At 37.0% G+C, this 25,456-nt stretch overlaps 1 protein-coding gene across 10 annotated transcripts in view; it reads right to left on the reverse strand.

Moving 5' to 3' along the window:
- The window catches only part of PPP1R9A (protein phosphatase 1 regulatory subunit 9A), a 304,191-nt gene that overhangs the window by 36,536 nt on the left and 242,199 nt on the right, over nucleotides 1–25,456 (reverse strand). For all 10 annotated transcript variants that reach the window (XM_032306040.1, XM_032306049.1, XM_032306048.1 and 7 more), the window contains 4 exons: nucleotides 15,660–15,713; nucleotides 12,840–13,069; nucleotides 11,236–11,332; nucleotides 10,959–11,130 (listed from right to left, as the gene is read on the reverse strand). In XM_032306040.1, the coding sequence (XP_032161931.1) occupies nucleotides 10,959–11,130; nucleotides 11,236–11,332; nucleotides 12,840–13,069; nucleotides 15,660–15,713 (553 nt within the window). The remainder of the gene's footprint in view (nucleotides 1–10,958; nucleotides 11,131–11,235; nucleotides 11,333–12,839; nucleotides 13,070–15,659; nucleotides 15,714–25,456) is intronic.

Consider the following 25,456-nt stretch of genomic DNA (forward strand, 5'->3'; position numbering starts at 1 on the left):
AACACACAGACAATAGAGTTTTCCGTGTACCTAAGTTCTAAGTTCTGTGTTTCTTAAGTTTCCTAACACATGGCATTTCTTGTTGGTTCTCAGACGTAATTAGTGTAAAGTACTGAAGTAGAACGTTATTTCATGTCCAGTGGGATTCAGTCATAACTTGCTATTAGTGTCCTGCATTCACAGAAAAAACCTCAAGGATCTCATAACTACTGAAACAATATGGTTAGAATATTATTCAGAGCCATACACACAAGATAATTTTCTGGTCCTAATTGCAGAAACAGCTGTTTATTGCTTGGTTTTAATTTTAAAGAGGCCGTGACACCATGATTAATCGTATTTTTCCTCTTGGCTGGTAGATGGCGTGCACAGTGAAATCTGTGGTCCACCCTGAGAAATTGACAGGAGTCTGCCAACATGCACTGCACTTAGAAACCACTCGTGCAACATTCTTCTTTTGTACCCTCCCATCCTGATTTCCCAGCCTGTTCTTTTAGTCAATTTTATTTTAACAGAACTATACAGCGTCTCACAATCTGTATAATTACAATTTCATGGTGGACCCGAGGATTATCTATAAAATATAAGAAACACTTCAGAATACAGCTATCTTGGAAAATTTCCTCGAAAAGGAACTGTATCAAACATTCAGATTAAAATTGTCTTTACTTCCAGGGCGCGTGGGCGGCTCAGTTGGTTGAGCCTCTGGCTCCTGGTTTTTGCTCAGGTCATGATCTCAGTGTCTTGGGATCCAGCCGGGCATCGGGCCCTGTGGAGTCTGCTTGGGATTCTGTCTCCCTTTCCGCCCCCCTCTGCCCCATCCCTCTGCTCTCACGCTCTCATTCCTCTCTCAAATAAAATCTCTAAAAAAAATAAAACTGTCTTTACTTCCAGATCATAATCTACCTTATAGCTGGATTCCAAGCGAACAAAATTTAAAAGCCCAAATAAAATACAAAGCAGTCCGGTTTTCCTAAAGTAGACAGAGAACTACTAAGCTTAAGCTCATTCAGAAAGAACAGCTTGTTTTCTATCAAAACAACTTAATACATCTTCTAATACTAATGCATACGCAGTAGGACTGTAGGGTCTGGTGACTTCTGTGAACTTACAAAGAGGCAGTGAGAAATAGGAACCAAGGAGAGTTGTCATTTTGCAACTGAATACCTCCTTCTGAATGCCTCTTTGATTTGGCAACAAAAGTCTTAATGACTTACACAAAGACAGATGCAAAACTTGCACAAAACTAGACAGGCAATTTAGGTGCTTTGCTTTTTGAGTAAGAGAACAGATTTTGGCTCTAATGATATGCCAGAAAACAATCAATAAGTATTGATTTCTCATTCATTTGGCTTGTTCATTAAAATTTTCCATAGTGATTTACCAGGAATGTTCACCCTTTAATTAGTGCAATTCAATAATATTTCATGGTCAAAATTATTTATTGGGGATTAAAAGTTACTGCAAATAATTTGTTCAGGAAAAAATGAAAATGATGAAAGTTTACCAAGAAATTATATCTGTATGTATGATAAATACAAGCTTAAATCCACTTCAGAATTCTCTCCTGCCCCAATTTAAAACTAAACAATGTGACAGCATGGAATAATTACCTCATTGCTCTGTATCTAATGCTCTTGTATAAGACACTCTTGATAATGTAGTGCAAGCATTCACTTTCCTTTTAATGACTTTCCATTTAATGAATTCTGGTTTTAATCATGCCTTTAACCTTATTTTACAATTCTGGGTTCCAACGCTAAAAGTGAATGCTTAATGTACTCTCAGACTCCATCAGGAAATAAATCAGACATGGTGGTAGGGGTCTAGCCCAGCTTCACATCCACAGGTATCGGGAAAGAGCCATTAACATTGAGGGCCCAGGGAACGGCAAAGGGGACAAAGACAACACATGATTACAGCCTCAGCAGAAAATGATTTCTTGGAGGAGTCCAGTGACCTAGGGAATCTCCTTATTGATATAAATGTCTCTTGGTGTTGACTTTCCTTCCCTTACTAAATCTTAAGTATTATAAGCCCCCAAAAGTCTTCTGTGGTTCCCCTCATTCTTAACTTTCAACTAAGCTACTTGACCATTCCTATTTTAATATATTTAATTTATAAAAAAATTATATATATAAGTCACATAGAAAAAGAAGGAAAAAGACACCCATGTTCCTACCATCAAGTCCCCAAAATAAAATTGGTACTTGTGAAGCCCTCTCTATGCCTCATTTCTAGTTGTAGCCCCTATCTTTTCTCCTACCTATTCACAAAAGTATCTCTAAACAAACTACATTAATTTTGCTTGCTTTTTAAATTTATATACATGGTAATGAACAGTATTCAATATTCTGTAAATTGTCGTTTTTGTTTGCTCAACATTATGTGGAAAGGTATGACTGGATTAATTCACCTTTTTCTGCAATTCTTATGAACAATATTGTTACGTATGTTTGAACATGTCTTTTGGTACACATTTGCAAGAACTTCCGGAAGCATATAAACATGTAGAAGCAAACTGGGTGGGCCACAGAATTTGCATATCTTCCATTTTACTGGATAATACCAAATTATTTCAGCAAAATAGCTGTATGACTTTTCCTTCATGCTGGCTCTCACATATTACTGTGAAACTTTATACCTGAAAATCACTTTATTTTTACTAATGAGGTTGAATGTTTACTTATGTTATCAAACTCAAGGTTTTCCTTTTCTGTGAACTGATTGCTTATGTGTTTGTCCATTTTTCTATTAAGTTAGTTGCATTCTTAGCATATTCTGAATAACAATCTTTATTCTTAAATGGGCCACAAATACCTTCTCTCAAATTTTTGGCATGTCTTTCCACGTTCTCTAGAAAGATAGTACAGTATCTTTCAATGATCAGGTTTTCTTAATAGTAACTGTGGTCAAATTTAACAAACTTTTCTTATGATTTGGAATTTTTGTGTTTTAAATCATATCAATATTCTCCTACATCTTCTTCAAAGATTCAGGAACACTACCTTTCTTTTCTTTTTTTTTTTTTTTTATTTATTTGACAGACAGAAATCACAAGTAGGCAGAGAGGCAGGCAGGGGCGGGGGGAGGCAGGCTCCCTGCTGAGCAGAGAGCCTGATGCGGGGCCTGAGATCATGACCTGAGCTGAAGGCAGAGGCTTAAACCACTGAGCCACCCAGGCGCCCCAGGAACACTACCTTTCATATTTAAGGCTCTGATCCATTTGGAATTTATTGTATGAGTGATACAAAGTCAAATCCAATTTCATTTTTTTCCATATGGTCAGTTTTCCCAGCATCATTTGTTATTCCATCCTTTCCCCACTAATCTGCATTGTCAGTTCTGTATCAGTCTCGAATGTCCATGAATGGGTCAGTCTGTTTCTGGATTTCACTCAGCTACACTGGTCTACTTACTTGTCAATTGCTGAGACTACCCCACACTATCTTAATCGCTATTACTTTATAATGAATCTTGGCATCTGAGAGAACAAGGCTCTTTCCACTTTGTCCTAGCCCAAGTATGTCCTGGTTATTCTGGGCCAAACTGTTCTTCTAATTAATGAAATAACTTGTCAAGTTCTTTAAGAAAAACAAAAACAAAAACAAAAACAAAAGCCCTGTTCAAATTCTCATCAGAACTGCATGGAATACACATAGGTTAATTTGCCTCTATGGCATTTTTGTAATACTGAGGCTTCCCACCTCTACCAATTTTTGTAGGTCTTCTTGAATGTCTTACCATGGCTCTTGAGCTACTTTTGCTAAATTCATACTGGCTATCTTATATTTTTTTGTTGCTATTATAAATTGCTTGTACAAAAACTGCATTTTCTCTTTGTTAGAATTAAGTGATGTCTAATAATTCCTAGAGCCATCCATCCTGCCAAACTCTTATTAATTCTAATAATCTATATTCTTGAAGGGTATCAGCGACAATAACACATTGGCTTCTTTCTTTTTATTCCTTTTTTTTTTTAATTTCTTTTGTTTGTCTGGTACATGCTAGGACCTCAAGGAAAACATTGGATAGCAGTGATTATAGCACATTAAGTGGCGAAATGTTAACAATATTTTTACTTTTAAAGGAAATTCTTGATTTTTAACTTTCACCCTTCATATGATTTTTTTTCATTCTATTTTATTTTACTTTCAGTGTTTCCAAATTCATTGTTTATGCACCACACCCAGTGCTCCACTTAATGCGTGCCCTCCATAATACCCAGCACCAGGCTCGCCCAACCCCCCACCTCCCTCCCCTCCAAAACCCTCAGTTTGTTTCTCAGACTTCTGTTTGCTTCACATATCAAGTTAAGAAAGTTCTAGTTAAAAACAAAAGAAAGTTCTAGTTTAATAAACTTTTGTATTTCTAGTTTAATAAACTTTTTATCATGAACAAGTATTCACTAAATGTTTGTCTTCATCTAATGACATGATTATATAGATTACTTCTCTGGTTAATGTAAGAATTATATGAGTTTCTGAATGTTAAACCAACTTTGGATTCCTTGTATAGACACAAGTTGGTTATGATATTATACACATTATATATGTAAATGTATATAAAGTGCATTTCTGGATTCAGTAATAACCTCTGTGAAGAAGCAGGTTTTCTGTTTTATTTAGTTTATTTATTTATTTATTTATTTTATTTTATTTTTTTTTTAAAGATTTTATTTATTTATTTGACAGACAGAGATCACAAGTAGGCAGAGAGGCAGGCAGGCAGAGAGAGAGAGGAGGAAGCAGGCCCTCCGCGGAGCAGAGAGCCCGATGCGGGGCTCGATCCCAGGACCCTGGGATCATGACCTGAGCCGAAGGCAGAGGCTTAACCCACTGAGCCACCCAGGTGCCCCTGTTTATTTATTTTTAAGGAAGAGAATCCTGGCCAGCTAACGGGTATTCATTCTGCTCACCTCAGAGTAGAAGAGGAACTTTCTTTATTCCAGAACACAACTGTGTTAGACAGCTTAAATCTTATACAAATGTATTAACTTCATCTGTAACTTAACCGTTTGTTAAATATACAGATCTGTACTCCATTAGTTACACAGAAAACTGTACTTGAGGCATTTGCCAACGTGTATAACCTCTAATAAATTGCCACTCAGTATTTATTAAAAGCTCAGTTAGGGACCACAAGACCTGTAGTGTATAAAAAGAATTTTAAAAAGCCCAAACTCCAACTTTTTGAGGATCTTTATTATCTCTATTATCTATATTGGAGTGTGACACAAGGTCACACTCCAATTACAGAAGAATTTTCTTCAATACTAGTATAATTAACATAGAATGATACATTAGTTTCAGGTGTTATGGAAGATTTTTTTTAGGGGTGCCTAGGTGGTTAGTTGGTTAAACATCCTATTCTTGATTTCGGCTCAAGTCGTCACCTCAGGGTTGTGAGATGAAGCCCAACATCGAGCTTGGGATTCTTTCTCTCACTCTACCTGTCCCTCTGCTCGTGTGCACTCTCTCTCTCTTTCTCTCTCAAATAAATAAATAAATATTTAAAAAATTTTTTATATCCAATTGCAATAGGAACTCATTTCCCCCTAAAAATAATTGTTATGATTTCACATGGAACCAATAAATGGATTTTTTTAAATAAAATAGGGAACTGGCAATACACTGGCAAGGATCAAATATTCAAATTTAAAATAGTGGTTGTAAGGTAGAGCCACCAATATTTTTTGATGTTTATATATTTGTCATCATCTAAGAAAAATGTTTTAAATCAATTAATCAATTGATTGATTTAATCAATCAATAAAGTTGCCCAAAGATTCAAAAAGAAGAAGAACCAGTTGAACGGGAAGCACATTAATGAATATTCATTCAGTCCATTCTTTTCTGCAAATATTCTAAATTGTATCTGTAGGTATCCAATAAAAAGAATAGAAGTTAATACAGGAAAAGTAACTTAGAAAAAAAAAATCCCCACTTGATTAATCCAAAAGAAAGAAAGCAAGCAGATAAAAAGAATAGAGATTTTTGTTTTTAGATTAGAAACAAATAGTAAGAGCTTAGCTTTAAACTCAACATATCAGTAAATAAATTAAAGAACTTTCTAAATGCATCTTAAAAATAAAGATTTGGGAAAACTTAAAAAGACTGAGAGATTGTAATAAAAAATAAACATCTATATACTGGTACAAAAGACACAGAAAGTTTACAGTAAAAAAAAAAAAATGATATCCCATACAAACACTAATCAAAAGAAAGCTGATACAGCTCTTCAAATACCAGACAAGGCAGATATTAAGGTGAATTACTAAAAGTAGAGACATTCTCTGATGATCAAAGGTCAATCTACCAAGAAGATAGGACAATTCTAAACTGTATGTGCCTATTAACATCACCTCAGACCCACAAAGCAAAAACTGACAAAACCAAAAGAAGTAACAGGTAACTCCAAAGTTACAGGGTGAGACATACTTGAAACACATCTCTCTTTGAACATGGTTAAGAAATTTAACCTGCTATACATGAAAGAGCACCTGAGCACCAAACCAGATCAATGGACAGCTGAGTACATCATGTCTTATCCATACTCTCTCCAATAACTTAATTCGGTTTTACTGAACACTGCATTACATATTTGCGTGATGCCATTAGTCTACACTGCATTACATATTTGCGTGATGCCATTAGTCTACACTGAGGGTCACTGTGTGAAAACGTCCTAATAACAATCATCAGTGGATTTACTCTAAGGATGTTATCAATATCAATATCACTGTGTGCTCCAAATTATGCATTATTCAATTATTTAATTCTACATACAATCTATGCTGAAAGTCTAGTCTTTCCTACAATCTGCCATCTTGAACCTTCAGTCTTTTTCTTCTGGCTCAGTTCTTGTTAGAGCTAAGGAACAGTAACTAACTAAAGGAACTAAGAATAAAAGGCTTTATATAATCCTTCCATGTTCACACTTTAGGGAAGATAACTATTCAGTGTTTTCTAACTAGTGGCCCACTAGGTGAGTAGACGGGTAAGAGAAAGAAGAAGGATTTGGTAGTAATATCCAAACCTCACAGGGATACCTGAACTACCTTCACAAACCCACAACTGACCCAGTTCCTGTAATGCCTGAGAACTACTAATGGGTCCCAGTGCTTATGGAAATAGCTATGACTTCTTCTCAGGCACTCAAAGCCTACTTTTACTCCAAGAATATCCTGAAGCAGACCTTTAACATAAGGTCTCATTCTTTAACATAAGATCTATGAATCAGAAAAAAAAAAAAATTATTCTAATTTTATTCATGTTTTTCCTCTTCTTCAACTCCCTCCCATCTCTTTTTTTTTTCTTTTTTAAAGATTTTATTTATTCATTTGACAGACAGAGACACAGCGAAAGAGGAAACACAAGCAGGGGGAGTGGGAGAGGGAGAAGCATGCTTCCGACGAAGCAGGGAGCCTGATATGGGGCTCCATCCCAGGACACTGGGATCACGACCCCGAGCTGAAGGCAGATGCTCAAAGACTAAGCCAGCCAGGTGCCCCTCCCTCTCATCTCTTGAAATGTTTAACTCATCTATGTATTTGTCTTCAACCAAACCATTCACCTTCCTTGCCCTTTATCCTACAAATGACAGGCCTTGTTGTACGATTGGCAGGGACACTGTTCTTTCTGTCTAGGAGCCATCCTTCCTCTTACAAGTGAGGGAGGCACCACACTTCCAGTATTCAAAACACTTTCCTAAAGGTATCATACTTACTTCTAACCTCTCGAGGCAGGATAGTGATAATCTCCCTTCATATGTAACTTCTACCAATTAGTCCTAGTTTTTCATTATCTCTATGAAATATGCAGAGCCTTTCACAAGAGCCTTTACAATATTTGAAGCCAAAAACTGTATCATCTTAAGGATCCCGGAATATCTGAAGTGCGGGAAGTTCATGTTGTTCAGCGGAGTTTTCCAGGGAATCTAATCAAACGAAGACTACAACCCTTTTCTTCCAAGATCTCTCTAACCGGTTCTCTGCTCTTACTCTAATCATGACTCAATCCCTGGGCAGTCGCAGATACTTCTACTTACTTAGGGCTCCTGGATAGAGGACATACATAGACTAGCACTACTCAGGCACTAAGAAATGACAACAAAAAAAAATGACCGGAAGGCAAAATAATTACTTTTCACATCCTGGAACACGGGTAAAACAATGTGTTCTAGTTAATGAATAATAAGTGTTAATTAATAACTCTTAATAATTAGGTAATAATCCTTAATAAGGGTCTGTCATGGCTCCTGGCTTAAAAAAAATGTTATATTTGCTTTATGTATTATGAAAAAAGATGTATTAGAGCATATTAATGGCTTTGTATAATCTATCACAATTTTAATGAGCTACTTAAGTAGGTTTGGTTTATAGAGAGAACCACACAAATAGTGTTCAAATAGAACTGTAACTATGGTAAATTTCTGCATGGTTTGAAAAATGATTTTATCACTCTGAAAACTTAACATAAATTCAATACCTACAGTCACATAATTAATCCTTCCTCATCTGGGAAGCTCATTCGTAGAAGAACATGATTCCTTGTGAAGAAACGACTGCATGTGGGCTTCCTTTCCTCCTCCTCCCCTTCTGCCCCCTACGTGCTCTCCTTCCATTCTCTTTCTTTCAGTATTGCATTCTAACAGAGCTTTTCAATGACTTTAATTGATAATCCTTTTGCTTCACTGAGCCTCAAGACCTAAAGATCTACTAAACCACTCATCTTATCAATAAAGCACTCCAGTGTTCAGAAGGCAAGTCAAAACTGGACAGTCCACAGGAAGTGGGGAGAAAAGGCACTGCATCTGCGGGGCAGAAACTAGTAGGGCTGAGGGCAACTGCTGTACCCATCCTGCTGCCAAAAGGTATGTGGCAGGGGAGGGGAGGGGATGTTTAAGTGCCGCACAGCCTTTGTTTGGTCCTCAGTTTTACTTCCTTTTCTAAACCTCTAGGACTTCTGCGTTCCCTAGCAACAGAAGCAAAGGATCAATTTAGAAAAGTGCTTTCCAGAGCATTCCTATCTAGCTACTGACCAAGCCATTTTAGTTTATGTGATCAAGCAATTGAAATTCAAGGAGATTTATCACTGACTGTCCTCGGCAGCAAAACTGGAAGAGCAAGCGCTTGATATGTATGCTACTAATGTCTAAGATGACTGATTCTACCTCCACTGCACAAGCATGGATTGGTTTCAGTAAGAATTAGTAGTCTTCGCATCTCACTGTGAACCGACAGTGTTGCTAGGGAAACTGATAATTATGTGGCAAAATGGAGGGTGTAGAATAGGAAAAGGGTTCAGAAGAAATATAAGGTTTAGATCCAAATCAGCATGTTAATAGTAGAGTTTGTTGATCTTCTGTAGTCACATAATTTAATAAATACCATTAATTACATGTTTGACAAGATACAGATTTCTGAATGGAAACAAATGAACAGAAATGAACTGAACACTGGAAAGCCACTGGTTTATGGATCACACCTGGTGCATGTCACTGCAGAAACACATATTTATTATAAACTACAATTAATTTAATGAAATTAAAATATTCCAAAAGGTGAAGAAAACATTGATTTTTTTTCTGATTTTTCTTTAGAAATCAATCTTCTAAAGTTCCTGATATAACAATTATAATCCTATAAAGGATTGATTCACCTCAGTGAACAAAGACATGTAACTTCAAAACACCTGTTAGTATGGAGAAAAAACAAGTGTGACTATTTTTATATTATGCATAGTAAAACCAATCCAGAGATGCTAAATGACCTTCCTGAAGACACACAGCTCTTCAGTTAGTGGTAACGCCCTTGCTAAACATTCCTCTTTAAGCCACCCAGGAGTCAAGATGTACCCATTATATTTATTAAGGAAAAGCCCAGCAAAAGGATACAAATGTAGTAAATGATCTCAAAGTTCTAGATCTCACTTTAATTTTAAATGAAGATTTCCAATACTCTTCATTTTTAATGGCTAAGAATGCAATTCTAAAAGTTAATGATATGATATAAATACTTGCCTATCAAAAGAAGTCTCGTTGGAGACATTTTAATATGTGAGAAAGAACATCAGAGAATTATACAGCTCATTAGTGAACAGTTTTCCTGCATGTCAGATCACTGCCTGTGAGCTGTCCGTCCTATCATGACGGCGCTGATTCACTACATTCTTTTACTTTCACTTTTTCCAAGGACTATTAGGTAAAAACTTTAAAAGATGAGACCAAAGGTTTTATATCCTCCTGTGTATTTATCTTTATAAATTCTTACACATTTTCTAATTTATAAATGTACTATAGATATTAAAGCATTCATTCACATTCATATATACACAACCTCTGTATGGATGTGTGTTTGCATAGGAAAACAAGTGACTGCTTTATGGCTGGTACATAAAACAAGACAAACATTTGCAAGAACAAATATTTCCAGTGTTTTGAATCTTATTTGCTCTTTGACAGGAAAGACTGAGAAGTATAGAGAGGACACCAAAGTAAAACCATAAAAGTATACAGAACTTTGTAACTCAATGAATTCCAAGTGCTAGAAGTAGATAGTCAGCCTTCTGATACTAGGAAAAAGATTTTCATTCTAATGACTTAAAAATTATAAGATTTACTTATTAATACATAAGTAGGAGCTCATCCTAGATGAACTATCATGTTAGGGTAGTTTATTTACTTATTCTTATTAAGGTAGTTCATTAAGTCTATCAATATTACCATGACTTAAAAAAAAATTGGCTTAAGTGGCAATTTTGTTATTTCCTTTCATCAAGGCATTGGTTTTGATAAAACAAGAGCTAAATGATAGGTTCTTATTTTGATAAACCTTCTCTTCTTTCTCATGGCAGGAAGGCTGTCTCAGCTTTGAAATCTCTGGGTAAGAAAACGAAGAATGTAAGGCTCAATTTTATAGTCACTGGAAATAATTTTTGTGGTTAGTTTAAACAAACCTTGACTTAGGCCATCTTGACAAGATGTCTGCTTGACATCCAAATTCTCCATGGTATCTCCTTTAGAGACGTCACCAAGAGATGTTCTTCTCTCGAAGATGTTGTTGTTGTTGTTAACTTGAGTCCCATTTTGCTTCAGTAGTCGGAACACCTCAGCTTCCAAATCTCTAATCTAAGGGGAAAAGAAAATCCATCCGTAAACCTCGAAGCCAGAACTCCTCTCTAAGTACTCAGCCAAACCATCCTATTACTTAGTGGTTTTGAGCACATAACTCACCCGTACTTGCAGACCTTGAACTTCCACAAGATGAGCTTTTTCCAAATCTTCTATTTTCTTTCTTTCTGCTTCTTGTCTCTTGATGAAATCAAGTTCTCTTAAGAAGAAAATAAAAGATCTGATGACATCAAATACTCAATAAATGAGAAAACACGTGGAAGTTCTTATCTGAAGCAATAAACTGCACAGTGGGACACACGAGTGGGCTGCTATTTAAATAAACAACACTCAATCACAGTTCGAAAAAAGGCATCTAGGAATGAAAGCAAATAAAACATTTTAATGGCTCCTAAATGAAAGAAGAATGCTTTGATTCTGCTTCTGTGATTTTCGTTTGTTAACTCCTGATTCTTGAGTACCCACACAGATTTATAAGAGAAGCTACTGAACTAATGACCTACCTTGGGTAACTTAGTGCAGTTGATTCTATGTAGGATAGTTACAATTCCGTATTTACAGAGCCATGTACTTTGTAAACCAATAGGACTGGATGGCAAGAGTTTACAGAAGATAATTACAATTTACTTTCTACGAATGACAATGGCGAAGGACTGGGCAGGTCAGAAACACTGAGGGGGAGCTGTCACTTGCACACTAGAAGTTAGTATGTGGAGGAGAAAAATCTCTCCCTTTTGGGAGCCTGGAATGCAACTTGCAAATCTGGCACTTACTATAAATTTATCACGTGAAACACAATTAGGGATGACATTTTTGGTAGGAAGAGTTAAAATAGTGATGTACTGGATTCAGACCACAAAGAGTAATTTCCCCTTTTCCATAATCAACATTTTATAACAGTCTCCTTTAAATGTGAAAAACAGGGTCTCAGAGATAGGAAATAACGGAGACATCGGGAATCTTACACATACGCTTAGCTTCTAAGGCTTAGCACGAAGACCAGAAGTGGTCGGGCATGACTGTATTGCTCTGGCTGTCCAGAGGCACCTGAAGTTGCCGATGAAAAAGTCCTTAAGTAACCAGTTCCCTGAAATTACACCAAAATCCAACAGAGGGAAGCAAAGCAGCATTCGTGTGGAAAGAGCTGATGAGATACAAAAACCAAGTTTGCGGCTAGACTCTCACTGCAGCGAAATGAGCCCCTCGGGATTCTCCTTGTGAGCAATGGAAAATGGCAGGGCAAGGGATCTCGCTAGACAAGGTTTACACTCTCTGAGGTGGGAAAGTTCCGCAGTCCCTGATGCTAAGAACAGAGACAGAAACAACCTCCTCAAGGCCCCAGTTACTGCTTTGCATGGTCAGTCATTCTGCGTGACTTCAACTGGGCTTCTTGCTTTCTCCTCAGAGCTGTTGCCAAAAGGACAGAGATTCAAATGTTCTCATAGTTATTAGGAGTGACAAACTATCAAAGAGAAACCGGGGAGGGGGGGTAACTGAGAGCCAAGGAACTCTAAAATAAACAAAATATAATCTCGCATGAAAAAAATGATAGAAGGGATTTCCAAAGTGAACGTCTAAATGCTTTATAACTCCGCTTAAAGGATCACCGAGATAATCTTTTCTATTCTGTTAGATGTTATAAGATTACTGGATGTAAGCCCTCTTTAGAAATGCACACAATTCTTTAGTCATTAGAAGCTGCTTACTTTTGTTGAAAATCCTTGATCAATTTCTTTGCCTTGTTGTATTTCTTCTCCAAGGCCTGATACTGGCTTTGAGTCTCCTTGAGGTGCTCGTTCACTGTGTGGCATAAGGTCTGAGCCTCAATCCAGTAGCTCTCCAACTTCAGCATTCTCTCTTTATTCTCTTCTATATTCTGCTGGAGTTGGGTTTTTTCTAGTTCCCACCTCACTTTCTCATTTTCTGCTGCTTGCAGCTGGATAAAGCAAATGTCAAGGCAAGGATAATCTGGGTATTCTATAGCAAAATCCGTCACGTTTTTAATAGCATGTTTTCAATTAAGTTCCACTGCCACATATACTCAATCATTTAGAACCCTGAGATGAGAAGAGCAAGCCTTATTTTCAGCATTTCAGAGATTACGAAATGGAAGCCTTGAAGAGGGAAATGTTTTGTCCAACCAAGGTCACACATCTGATAGATAATAAAACCGGGATTTGATTTCACCTCCCATGATCTTCCCATTGCCCCATGTGGTTTGAAATTCTGTGAGCAGTACATGCTGTTTGAGAGTTTGACCGGATACTAGCCAATGAACTTCAATGTACCTTCTTTCAGCTGTTTTTCCTACACACAATTAGATGTAGAAGACTAACTGAAAAGTGAAGGGGGAGAGGCACACTGGGACGGAGAGAGGGGCCAAAGCACAGTTTGGTCTGCTGGTTAAGAAGGGGTCTCTGGAGCCATTCAGTTTAGAGTTGAGGTCCGGCTCTACCATTATTGGCCTTTTAAACCTTAGGCAAGTAAGTAACGGAAGCTCTCTAAGACTCGGGTTTATTATCTATAAGACAGAATTGTGAGGTAACACAACCGCATGCCTGGAACAGCTCCTTGGGCATAATCTGATAAATGTTAGTTATTTTTGCTTTGGTTTTTATCCCTTTTAATAATATGATTATATCCTTTATTTCAATGAACACGAACCCAGTCGTAGCTCATTATTTTGCTGGCAGTGTTCTGAATTTCCAGAGCCTGATAAACTTGAATTTGCATGAAAGTGTAAAAGATAGCGCAAGTAAAAAATATAAATTATTGCTGACTTATTTTAAATCCCTCTGATGGACCAAAAAAGGCAGCTTCTTGTGTTTCTGCTTGCAGGGACTCTTGGGAATAGATAGTATACTACTCCGACCCCATTATTTTTACAGGAATTCAAGGCTGATCCTTTAGGTGAGGGGTCAAATGTCATTTATTCACAATAATGGATCTTTAAAGTAGTGTTTCATCTAGTCCACATGCTTCCTTTCAAGTTCAAAAGGATGCGGAGTCATTATAAACTAACAATTTTCAAAACCGAAGACATCCCCAGACCATACCACATTCAGCAAATAAATATATATATGTATCTTTTAATGCATAATTTAAACTAAATACATTGACAAAACAGATTACAAAGTAAAAAAAAATCAAAAACATTTCAAAATTAGGAATTCTATTGTCAACATGGATATAAAGAGTCACAATAAAGTAAGCTATTATAGATATTACATGCCAGTATAATAAAGAGAGAAATACAAAATACTAATTTATAGGATTTCTAAATTAAATGTTTCTGGTCTAACACATAAGTTTTGTTAAAGCACTTACAATCCACAGGGGAATTTTTTTCCCTGGTTATAACCAACAATTTAAAAAAAAATCTATTCTTCCATTCTGTGCTAAGAAACAACAGCAATTTAAAATGAGATAGGTTTTTCCTGCATCTTTTATTAAGCAATGTTTTGTATTCAAGTTGTTTATTTACCAACCACTATTAATTTAAAAATGATTATTCACAGAGCTTGGCTGACACCATGAATGATGTATAGACATGTTTTGACTAAAGAGCTACAGAGTTATTAGCTGAGAATACCATTTAACCAAAATAGCCCTGCTAATTCATCTCCATTTAAAACACATGGAAAAACCAAAATAATTGTTCAATGTGAACAGGAAAACAGATCATTAGTGGTGGGAGCAGAAATTATGTCTTAGTTTTTAAAAGACCATAAAAATAATAAAGAATATTATTTTTGAGGTAATTCAAAAATATTTTTAAATCCTTGAAATTACATATTTGATAAACCTAGACACAATTCGAGGAATTTACAAGCACCTTATAATTTACCAACTAAGTGTGCCCTTTTGAATCTTGTATTATTTCATATATAAACTAAAAATACATACTCCCTTTTATCAAGACCTGTTTTTCTCACCACAAATTTAAATAATGCAAACTAAACTTGTCTAAAAATTTCCAGTAGCATCTGGCATTTAAAATCAATTATTCACACATTATATTAAATTTCATAATATTTAATAATTAGAAATTGGAATTTTTTTCTATGAAAAAGTATTAATGTGCTACATTGAAATACATTGTTTCTGATGAGTAAGTTAAAAATAAGTAAATGAATAAACCTATTTAAATAAAGAGAAAGAGATACAGGGTAATAACTTGTATAATAAGAACAGCATACTTAGTGGTCAAAACTAACTCAAATGCTAGAACCATTAGTAATATTTAATTTTTTGAGGAAATCTCAGAGGGAAGTGGCCACATATGGGCAAATATGTAAATATGCATTTTTAAAACGCGGTGCTATCTTGGCTGAGGGAGTATGGTGGTGTTTACCCCCTGGGGGATGTGTCTCACTGGCAGGTCTATGTATCTAACAGTGGAAAAGCCTCTCACATTTGTACTCTTGCAAATGCACAGGAACAAATCCTTTAGTCCTAGGGTTGAATTTATTCACAGCATCTGAAGTGTAAAAAGCACAATTCAAACACCACTTAACGGTGCTTACCTTGGTCTTCAACTTTTGAATCTCTGCTTCTGTAACTGCGTGTTTGATTTGCAACTGGAAATTGAAAAGAAAGAAAAAAATCTGAACTAAGAAAGTGTATCTATATTTTGGAAGCCCTGGCGGCTAGAAGAATACCTTATCCCATGGCAGAGAAGGCCCAGAAAAGTGCTGCAATGCAGCAGGCTGTAAATTAAAATGTCTAGTGTGTAAAATGACTCACTAGGTGCACACTAATGAAACGTGGGGTCTGTGGCCCACACTCTCTAACTGATTAGGCTGCGAATTTAATTACTCGGGGACTAAAGAAAAGACAATACATTTTCTAGCCCTCTCTGCAGCTCTTCCTCTGGGATTTGGGTGCCAGGGAATGGTTTCAGAGCCCAGAGCCTGGTGGATGGCACGGTTCCCGCAGGCAAGTGGGCCCGCGCAGGGCGAGGATGCGATTCCCAATCTGGAAGAAAGATGGCGCCATGGTTCCGCGAGTCCCACGCACCGAAGGCCGAGCAGCTCCTATGCGGCTCCGGCAGCTGCCAGACGAAGACCAGGATGCTGCAGTTCCACAATGACATCGGTGATTTTTTTTTTTTTTTTAAATTGCGGGAAAGGTACAGATGCAGACTTCTGTCCCCCCCAAAATCGACTCCGATGGAGGACCTAGACCCCCCAAAAGCTTTGGTTGCAGCTTATTAGCGCGCGAGCCACGCTTACATTTGTTTTGCTTCTCCCCTCCCCCCATGCTGTTTTCTCTGTAAGGGTGAGAAGAACAAACAGAACATTCCTTTCCTTAAGGGATAAAGAAATGCACCAAGATTTACAGAAAACAATTTACAGGTTTAAAGTCTCTTCTCCGAAATCCTTGGGGCCAGATGTTTTTGGAATTCAGAATCTTTCCAATTTCAGAAATTGCCTATTGCCCACAGCCTGCCCATGGAGGCACTCTGTGATCAAATACAGGAGCATTTTTTGCCACCCAACATAGTATTTCCCACTAAGTGAGGTAGAAAATAGAAACTATACATAGCATCCTGTCTGTTTTGGTCAGGTTTACCACCAAATGACTTTGCCACAAAATTATATGAAACAATCAGTTTTCAGAGCATTTCGGATTTAGAATTATACCAGAAGGGCTGCAAATGTCTGATATTGCTATGATCAAATAAATCCAAGTTTTCTTACCAGACCCTGGTTTTCAGCTTGCTGACAAGGGCGTGGGGGAAGGATGGAGAGTAACGCTCCTTCCCCCACGCTCTCCAGTCTCCTGTTATGTTTAAGGTCCTGTGGTCTACACTGCTATGGCTCAGCTACTGCTCTTGGTCCTGGGGTGGGGTGGGGGGTTGGGGGTTGAAACTTTTAAAATCTGATTCTGCCCCACTGACACCATTTCTCTTACTTTACCACTTCCTGATCGGTTCACTCCCGCAGTCTGTTGTCAGTGTGACTCTTGCTCCTTTCACCCTCATGGGTTCCCAGGGGCTCCTGAGCTCCAACAGCTTCTAGAGAGGAAGGATTCTCTGTGCAGCTGCCATTCTTTTAGGAGCCCCAGAGAGGCAGTCCTGGCGCTCCCAGTTTCTCTCCGTAGCCTTAGTGGTACGACGCTTTACCTGCCTACTTTAAGGAGCTGCTCAGAGCAACAAAGTGGCAAGTGTTGCACGAAATGCATGGCAGCTGCCTTCTACCTCAGTCATGAGGTCTTACCGACAAAGCCCTAGTCCGGATGAATCTCTCAGGCAAGGCGGCCTGACGTGCTCAAATGACCAGGATATGTTTACTCCAGCTCTGAGCCCTACAGAGAGCACACTACTTGCAGAATCACCAATCCTGACATTTCTGGACTCCCTCGAAGATGTGGAAAACCAGGGCACGTGGATAAAAACTGACCAGGCTTAGTTGTTACAGGGAATTGCTGTTAGAACCACGACTAGAGCCTAGACCTTCTGGTTCCAGATCCGGTTCCATTTCCCTTTGAAAATAAGGATTGATTCAATAGGCATTTATTGAAGAGCCGCTATGTGCATCCAGCAAATGCCAGCAAATGCACATGTCTAGATGGTTCTGAAGTATCTGGAATTGTTACTGACTGGAAGAATGACTCCTTGATCTTTGTACCATGGCCAAGTGTGAAGCCAGACTGAATTAATCTCCAGCCTACCGCGGACGAACTCCATGACGTTGGACAGTCCCTTCACCTCTTTTACCTTCACTTTGCTCACCTGTACAGTGCAGTTCCTCATAGGTCATGACCTTCTTTACTGGAAGCCTGAATGAGATAACCCACGTAAAGCGGCTAGCACAATGGCTAGCACAGAATAAGCCATTTAAAGTTAGCCCAGGCTAAGATGAGAATGATCCGAAGAACTCAGACTAATTACCACAACCGCATTTCTTAGTCAAAAGTGCTAAATGCTGTAAAATGTCACACCTGCAATAAAACAAACACCTCTGCTTCTATTTGAAGAGTAGCACAAAATCAAAAGGGCAGATTTTACGAAGAACGCTGCAACCGTGGGGAAGTGCCAGATTTTATTTTCTCAGGGGTTGACTTCGTTCAACCGTAGGGTAACCAAGGAGGTGGCATGCAGGTTGTTGGGACTTTGGATTTTCCTTGTTCAGATCACTGTGACCGAGAGAAAGCTGCTTCTCTGAGTCCTGGCTTCCCATAGGAAAATTGAGAGGGCTAGATGGGAAGAACTCCAAGGCCCTTGCAAATACTACAGGTGTGACATTTACTAAATGAAGAGCCTGGAGATGGTTGTCATGGTTGCAGAGCCTAGAAATCCTTGTCTCGGGTGAGCATGTTTATTCCTATGAATGCATATAGAGATTAATCCACTGACGATGTGTGCAGGCAAACCCAGGGAAAACTGAAGCAGCCGGGTTGACCTCCAGGCTTCCCACCCTCCCATCCCACCAAAATGGGTGACAGAAGACAGCGGCACTCATTAGTGGTGAAGGGAGAGCACTGATAAAAGCCTGGAGTGCTACTAAGCACCTCTAAATGCTGTGAATCCAGGAAAACAGACTGAAGCCTGAAAATTCAGACATTACTCAGAAGATGGACAAAAGTTTTAGTGCAATGTTTTCTTAGACTTCCCAAGGCCTAAAATAACAAGATGTGCAATTGTTTTAAGGCTGTATGCACTTTAAGAGAACTTCTATAAACCCATCTCTATTAGTAGGAAAAATATCAAAACTAATCGAACCTTCAGGTTATGTAGTGGGAAACAGCTTCAGTCATGCATGCTGCAGAGCTAATGAGTGTCTGAGCTGGGTTTTGAATACTTCAGTTCACAGTTCCTTCCACTAAATGTCTTACCTGTGTAAAGCGGCTTTATCTCTTTTATCATCTCCTTTATCATTGCAAATGAGCCTGTGAGGGAAGGTGGACAGGTAGGGTCCACCTCATTGTTCAGATGGGGACATAGGCCCAGACAAATTACATGGCTTCTTCAAGTTCCCAGGGGAAGCAGATGCTGGCGTGGAAAATATCTCAGGTCTGACTCCCTTTCCTCTCTTAACCCCTTCACCCTGCACCTAATCGGCTAGCAATACAGTTTTTTCCCTCCCTCCTTATCCAACTAAGCACTGACCTAATGACACCATGAGCTGTGCTCATCATATGACACAGAACCTACCTTCCAAACACTTACTTTAGGAGACCACCTTCTGAGAGAAGTTCTTAGATCATCCCCAGAGAAATATGGTAGGGAACCTCCTCCAATATAGCCTGATTAATCTTTTATTCCCATAGCTGGGTCAGACGACCCTTAGGCTTTGGCCTCTTTGTCTTATCTTCCACTTTGGCAAATGGGCAAGGTGAGACCGAGATACTTCCATTTCACAGAGAGAGGAAGAGAAAATTGCTTTTCAGAGAGGTGAAGTGACTTGACAAGAGAAGCACAATTGGTGAAAGGTTGTGTTTTCTTATTCTAGAGAAGTTCTCTCTCCATGTGTCTAATAACCTTTCCAAAGGACAGATCAAGGGTTTGCACATCACCATCTGAGATTGGTCAGGCTGATGGCAGGGACAGGGAGTCAACAGGATTGGTTAGTAGAAACCGAGCCTGAAACGTCTGTTGGAATTTGGGAGCTTCAGAAAATCCAGATTAGGAGAGAATACTTGGAAAGACAGAATATAAATAAAAAGAAAAGGTTAAGGATTGCAGGTCAGTGTTTTGACCTAAAAGACCAATCTCATCTCTTCTGTCATCTTTTAACGTGAATGCCAAAGATGTGTACCCTGGGGTTACAGCACAAACAGCACAAATAAACACATGCCTCCTACAGAGAACAGCAGCTCTTACGTAACACTCTGCAGGTGTGCCTGCTGTGTCCATTTTGTTTATTTCTTTCAAAATAAAGATGAATATGGAACATGTACCCTATCCCTGAATCAATACAATCCAAATTTAACTGTGCTAGAAATAGAAACATCCTTAGCAGAAACAAAAATGGAGAGACGGAACTTCTACACTTTCTTTACCTATCCTGTGCAAGAATGGGAAACACTGTCTTTGCAGCAAAGATTTTGAGAGCTCTCTAGTACCAGAGAGCTCACAATCGGGTAAGAGCAACATTCTCTGTTCTACTTTACAAGGGCGAAATAATACACGATATTTGCATAGAACTTTATAAAGTGGTTTCAGTACTGGAATCAAACTTCTTATCATTATCAGTGCGGTTGTTTGAATGAACTTTGTCTTACCTATGACAGGGTAGGCTCCATAAAAGAAGGAATCACGGCTGTTCTTGCCTATACCCAGGTGCTGTTAAAAATGAAGCTACATCATATTCCTTTATAATTTCTGCTCAAAGCGTTACATATAGTACCAATCTTTACAGTATCGAGTGTTTTTCTCAGGGAACAGTTTATGCAAAATTAGCTGAAGTTGGATGATTGAATAGTATAATAATATAATCTGAATGGTATCACTAATTGCAGCATATGTAGGCTTGGGTGAGCTACTCCAACAAGGCCACTCTCCAAGTAGGTATTCATAAACTAGTTATTAATGATGTAGATGAAAATGGATGTAGGTGAAAGCATGTAAGTACAGTTTCTTTTTTAAAGAAGTATCTGTTTGCTGCTAAGTACACTATTTTAGATAATCTATTTTATAGCTTTCTCTACATGTTAATAGAAATTTCCATAAAGGTAACTTTATATTATCATCTAAGGCATTTATAGCTTTCTCTAGATTATTTTTCATACATTTTCTATGACTTAAGCAAAGTAAATAGCACAGTTTTTAGACTCCATTTTCCCCCTCAAGATCCTTACAACCGCTGAGGAGGAGTGTGATGGGAAACAGTAGACAACTGGTTTAAATATCTCCTGACCAGCAGTTTCTGATTCAGCCTCTTCCTTTTCCCCACTAAATTTCCAGTGAAATCACATTTAAAAAAACCAAAAAAAAAAAAGGGAAGAAAGAAAACTCACAGGTTCAAATGGACACTAAACTGTAACTAGAATATGAAAGAGTCACAAAGTTGAATTAAGAAAAGCATCCAAGCTTCACTCCAAGGACAGAGAGATGGTCTGTCCATCCTCAATGACTGCTGAAGATTCTGAGTCTATCCAGTGAGAAAGCTGGGCAGCCTTTATTGTCTTTCCCAGGGACTGTCCTCAGACCAAGTTCTCCAACTCTCTCAGGATTCCACATTCATTCAGAAAGCAACTACCAGAAGAGGAAAATAATGCAGGAAGGTGGCTGAACAGTGGCACACCTCATACTTTGAGTTCCAGACCCCAAAGTGGAGCAGTAAAGATAGGGGTGGTCCTGGTACGGGTTTTGAGAGCAGGAGATCATCTTTTCTCCCCCCCTTTAATTTAGAGAACTGAGTGGAAGATTTGAAGTATTTCACCGAAGCTCAGAGAACTGCACTAGATGACAGACTGCCAGAAAATAGCAACCAGACAGGAAACGAGGCACACAGATATGTCCTCCCGATGGGAGTCTAGATAGGGAATACATAATTTAAGAAGTGGATGACAGCAGACTATACAAACAAGTTTTTGTCTCACTTCCAGATAAAAACAGAAGAAAAAGGCAAAACTGAACCTATTACTAAATATTTCAAGTGACGGTAAAGAGAATATCAACTTGAAAACTCAAGTAAACTGAGAAAATGAGGTAGCCCATAAATAAAAATATTTTAAGGTAATTCTCTGGACTACTAGGATAGAAAGTGAAGGAGCACAAAGAATGGATAGAGAGTAAGGAAACTAAAAATGTTGTAAGGGAATTAAGTGATGTTAGAGGTGCTAAAAAGCATATATAACCTGAAGTTAAGAGTATACTTAAGGCTACAGAAAACTGAATCATTGATATGAGAGGACACATTTGAAAACCTCAGATAGAAAAACAGAAAAAGAAAATATGAGCAAAATAATTAATATAGAAGACAAAGTGTTTCTAGAAAAGAAACAGCAACAGAGATAAAAGTAACAGAAACTGAAGAAAATATTAAGTAAGAACAAACCAAAACACAAACATAGGAAACAAGGAAAGCAAATTGAAAGGGGGAAAAAAAAAAAACCCTCAATGAAAGGAAGCCTACTTGAAGAAATTGTGATAAAAATGTAAAATACAAGACTAAAATAATATAAGTATCCAAGTGCCAGGTTGGCATTAGGCTTTAGTTTTTACAGTATGCATCTAGCTCAACAGAGAAGGCTACCCTACAACACTGTCAGGAAAAAAAACAATAAATCAAAATAATAAACCCAACTAATTATCATTCCTATGTCATGAAAATTAGATTTTCTCATTCTCAGTATAGGAAGCCCATGAACGCTGTAACCTCCATGAGTACATAATACATTACTCAAGGATATACTCCGTGAAATGAGAAATTCTGGTGTAGAGAAAATAACAGGTGAAACTGAGTAAGCCAGAGTCTAACAATTTATTGCACATAGTATTATAAAGCTAATTGAAAATGTGACAATTAAATATTAACAACAATCTTGTCTTAGAAACCAAGATTGTATCAAAAAGATTCAAATGGTATTGTTTTAGAACTCTAGATGGTATCATTTTGTTCTTCATTTTGAAAATTATAGAAATAGAGAATAGTTTTTTAAAAACTTAGATAATCCTGACCAAAAATCAATCAACATAAAGGAATCATAAAGCATAAAATGAGGTGAGATATATTAAACCCTGAACAATTATAACCATAAACTTAAGTTGCTAAAGTTTTGGACTAAAAGAGCTCCAAGATATTTTCAAAATTTACAGTAAAACAAAGTACTTCACTTAAATTTACATTATAAAAGCAGATACATACACATGTTTACAAAAGTGTGTTTATCCAGCAACTACAAACAAAAGTAGCAGTCACATTATTACCATCAAAGAATATTTAAAGATTAAGAAATCTTTAAGTTTTTATTTTATATGCTTTCAACGTAACATTAAAATAGATAATCAAAGCTACCAGGCCCAAAATATAATGAGGTGTAATTTTACTACATGGGTCTCAGTGTAGTAGGTTAAATAGGAAAAAATGATAAGGATACAGAAGGTAGAAAGTACATAATATCACTTTTATCACAAATACCCATATTAATCTATAATAAAAGAGCCATTTAAAAAAAAGAAACTTATAGACAATATTATCTGACCACAATGTAACAAAACATTAGATTAATAGTAAGTTACAAATTAAAAACTGTTTCCTCAATTATTCAAGTCAAAGAGAAAATAAAAACATTTAAAAATGAAAAATAAAGACTATTTGTAAAATGATGACTGAATGAACACTGAAACTCAAAGATGTTGCCAAAGACTTAGCGAAACAGAGATTCATATTTTTAAGTGCTTTAATGTTTAAACAATAAAGTAAACTAAGCATTTATTGCCCTAAGTTAGAAAAGAGAAATCAAACATTTTAAAGGATAGTAGAATGACGGAATGAGTAAAAAAAAAAAAAAAAAAAAGATAAAATGACTGAACTGACCAGGGGCAAACAGCCAGTGCAGTACAACAACACATACTAATAAAAACTATTTACTGCCTTTCCTGAATGCAACTTTGGAGATGGAAAAAAAAAAAAAAAAAAAATCTCATTCATCAATTAGCAAAAAAAATTGTAAGAATTTCTTAAGAGACAGAACACAGGTGTTTCCAGATATGTTTGGGAAACATGAGTAAATGAACCAGGCAAGTGTCTATAACCAGGAATGGTAGACAGCAATCTAATTCATCTTTCATCTTATACATGTAACTGGGTAAACCTGCATCTGGAGGTAAATCAGGGACAGTCTATTCCATTCACCTTAAGTTTAGACATCCTGGCCACTAACTTTAAACTTTGGTGCCATATAGTAAAGTAGGAGCACCAAAATGAGGTTTGTGAATTAACATCAGGACGGCACTGAAATCCCATTAGAGTCAGGAGAAGCATAGGTGAGTTGGAACTAGATATCTAACCAAAACCCCTGAAAAAAAAAAAAAAATTCAAGAGGAGGGGAAAGGGAGATGAAACTATGCGATGGTTATTATTTTGTTAAATGGTAGATACAGCTATTGATCTGCATTCTATGTTCCTAGGAGAAAATAACCCAAGACTGAGTCAAAATTACTCACATGTAATCTCTAGAAGAAAAGAATGAAAATGTATAACTTTTAAGCAGCAGATGAGAATTTGATGTATCTAATGGCAAATAGGTAAAAGATAAAAAAGAAAGAAGAAGGAAGCACGAAAACTGTAAATACAAAATAAGGAAGTAATTCTAAGTTCTAATATTAAAGTGATTAAAATAAATGTAAATGGGTTAAGCTCATGAATTAACTGACAGACTCCCAGAGTAGTTAGGAGTAAGATTTAAGAATAAGTTGGCGAAAGGAAATATATTTGAACAAAAGGCTATGATGGAATACAAAGATGGAAAAAACAGATGTTGTGAAGCAAACATGATGCAAGAGAAAGGCAGTGATGAAGTTTTATTATTAGAGAAAATAAAATTTGGGGCAAAATGCATCATAAGGGACAAGACAACTAGTTGTTAAATAAATCACAAAGTCATAATAATGCTGAACATATATGTAGCAGATATCAAAGATTTAAAATATATGAAACCACAACTGATAGAATTATAGGAAGGAAAAAAATACTGTAGTTTTTGATTTTAACACAGGCTTTTCAGAATTAATAGATCAAACAGACAAAAATCTAAGCCACACTACAGAGAAATGTATAATTCTATTATTAATCATATTTACATAAATGAAAAGCATATAAATTTTATACCTAAGCACAAAATGTATGCAAAAATTCTGCATGCATGAGGACTAGATAAACAAAATTATTTATGAATTAATTTACAAAAGAAGTCTTAAAAATTCTAAATAGCTATCACGTGGAATATGTTTTCTGACCAGAATGTGATAAAATTAAAATCTGGTAACAAAAGAATAACAAAATAAAGCTACATATATCTGGAAAGTAAAATATATCACTAAAACATTCTCGTATTAAAGAGAAAATCTTGGAACACCTGGGTGCCTCAGTCAGTTTAGCGTCTGCCTTTGACTCAGGTCATGATCTCGGAGTCCTGGGACTGAGTCCAGCGTCAGGATCCCTGCTCAGCAGGGATTCTGCTACTCTCTTTGTCGCTCACCCCTGCTCATTCTCTCTCTTAAATAAATAAATAAAATCTTACAAAAAAAAAAAAAAGAGGAAATCCCAAGAGAAATTATATCTAAAGGACAATGGCATTCTAAATGAAAAAAAAAAAAAATTGTTAACATGTAGTTAAAAAATCAATTTAGAAAAAGCATAGTTTTCAATAT

The sequence above is a fragment of the Mustela erminea genome, chromosome 11, assembly GCF_009829155.1.
Source record: "Mustela erminea isolate mMusErm1 chromosome 11, mMusErm1.Pri, whole genome shotgun sequence".
Classification (NCBI taxonomy): Eukaryota; Metazoa; Chordata; class Mammalia; order Carnivora; family Mustelidae; genus Mustela; species Mustela erminea.